A 678-nucleotide genomic window follows, 5' to 3' on the forward strand; every position below is an offset into this window, starting at 1 on the left:
GGCAGAAGAGACCCCCCCTCCCACTCCCACCCCCTGCGCGGGAGGACCGGCGCCCTCACGCCCGCGCGCTCTCTTACCTGGGTATGAGGAGGTTCTTGGTGGCCTTCGTGTGGCGGCGGATGGTGTTGGTGGCCCTCGGGGACTGCAGGGGCGCGGGGGCCGAGGGCACGACGCCCACGGGGGAGCCGGGGGCGGGGTGGGCGTTGTGGGCGGCCCCGGGCGTAATGGTGGCCGAGGTGGTGCTGACCGAGCCCTGGGGCGTGGGCGACGACAGCGGGGACACGGGCGTCGTGGGCGGGGACGTGGGGAGCGGGCGGGCATTCTCCTTGTGGGCGGCGCTGTTCTCCCGGACGTAAGTCTGTGAGGGAAGAGAGAGAAAAGGCGTGAGAACCAAGCGATAATCCGAAAACAGCACATGAGCGAAATGAATGAAATCCCTATAAGGGTGTAAATAAATCGAGGAAATGGAAATGTACCCGAAGAAGGGGCTGCTCTTCTCCTCCAGGTCCCTTCTCGATGACCCGTTAGCGCTGTGACCTGTAACATCTAGTCTTGACCTCCCTCGCCCCGCCCGCCCCATAACAGCCGCCGATCCCTAAAAATGGGTTCTTTGACTCCCACTCCTCGCCCCTCCCCCTCCACGCCTCCATTCCTTCGCTTGACCAACGCCGGCCCCAA

General features: G+C 64.7%; 1 protein-coding gene across 1 annotated transcript in view; it reads right to left on the bottom strand.

Moving 5' to 3' along the window:
- LOC119585037 (serine/threonine-protein phosphatase 2A regulatory subunit B'' subunit beta-like) overlaps positions 1–358 on the bottom strand; it is a gene marked incomplete at its 5' end in the record, with an annotated part of 15978 nt that extends 15620 nt beyond the window's left edge. Inside the window, 1 exon segment of the mRNA XM_037933654.1 lies at positions 78–358. Coding sequence (XP_037789582.1) covers positions 78–358 — 281 coding nt within the window.
- Positions 359–678: the final 320 nt, after the last annotated feature.

The sequence above is a fragment of the Penaeus monodon genome, chromosome 19 (assembly GCF_015228065.2).
Source record: "Penaeus monodon isolate SGIC_2016 chromosome 19, NSTDA_Pmon_1, whole genome shotgun sequence".
Classification (NCBI taxonomy): domain Eukaryota; kingdom Metazoa; phylum Arthropoda; class Malacostraca; order Decapoda; family Penaeidae; genus Penaeus; species Penaeus monodon.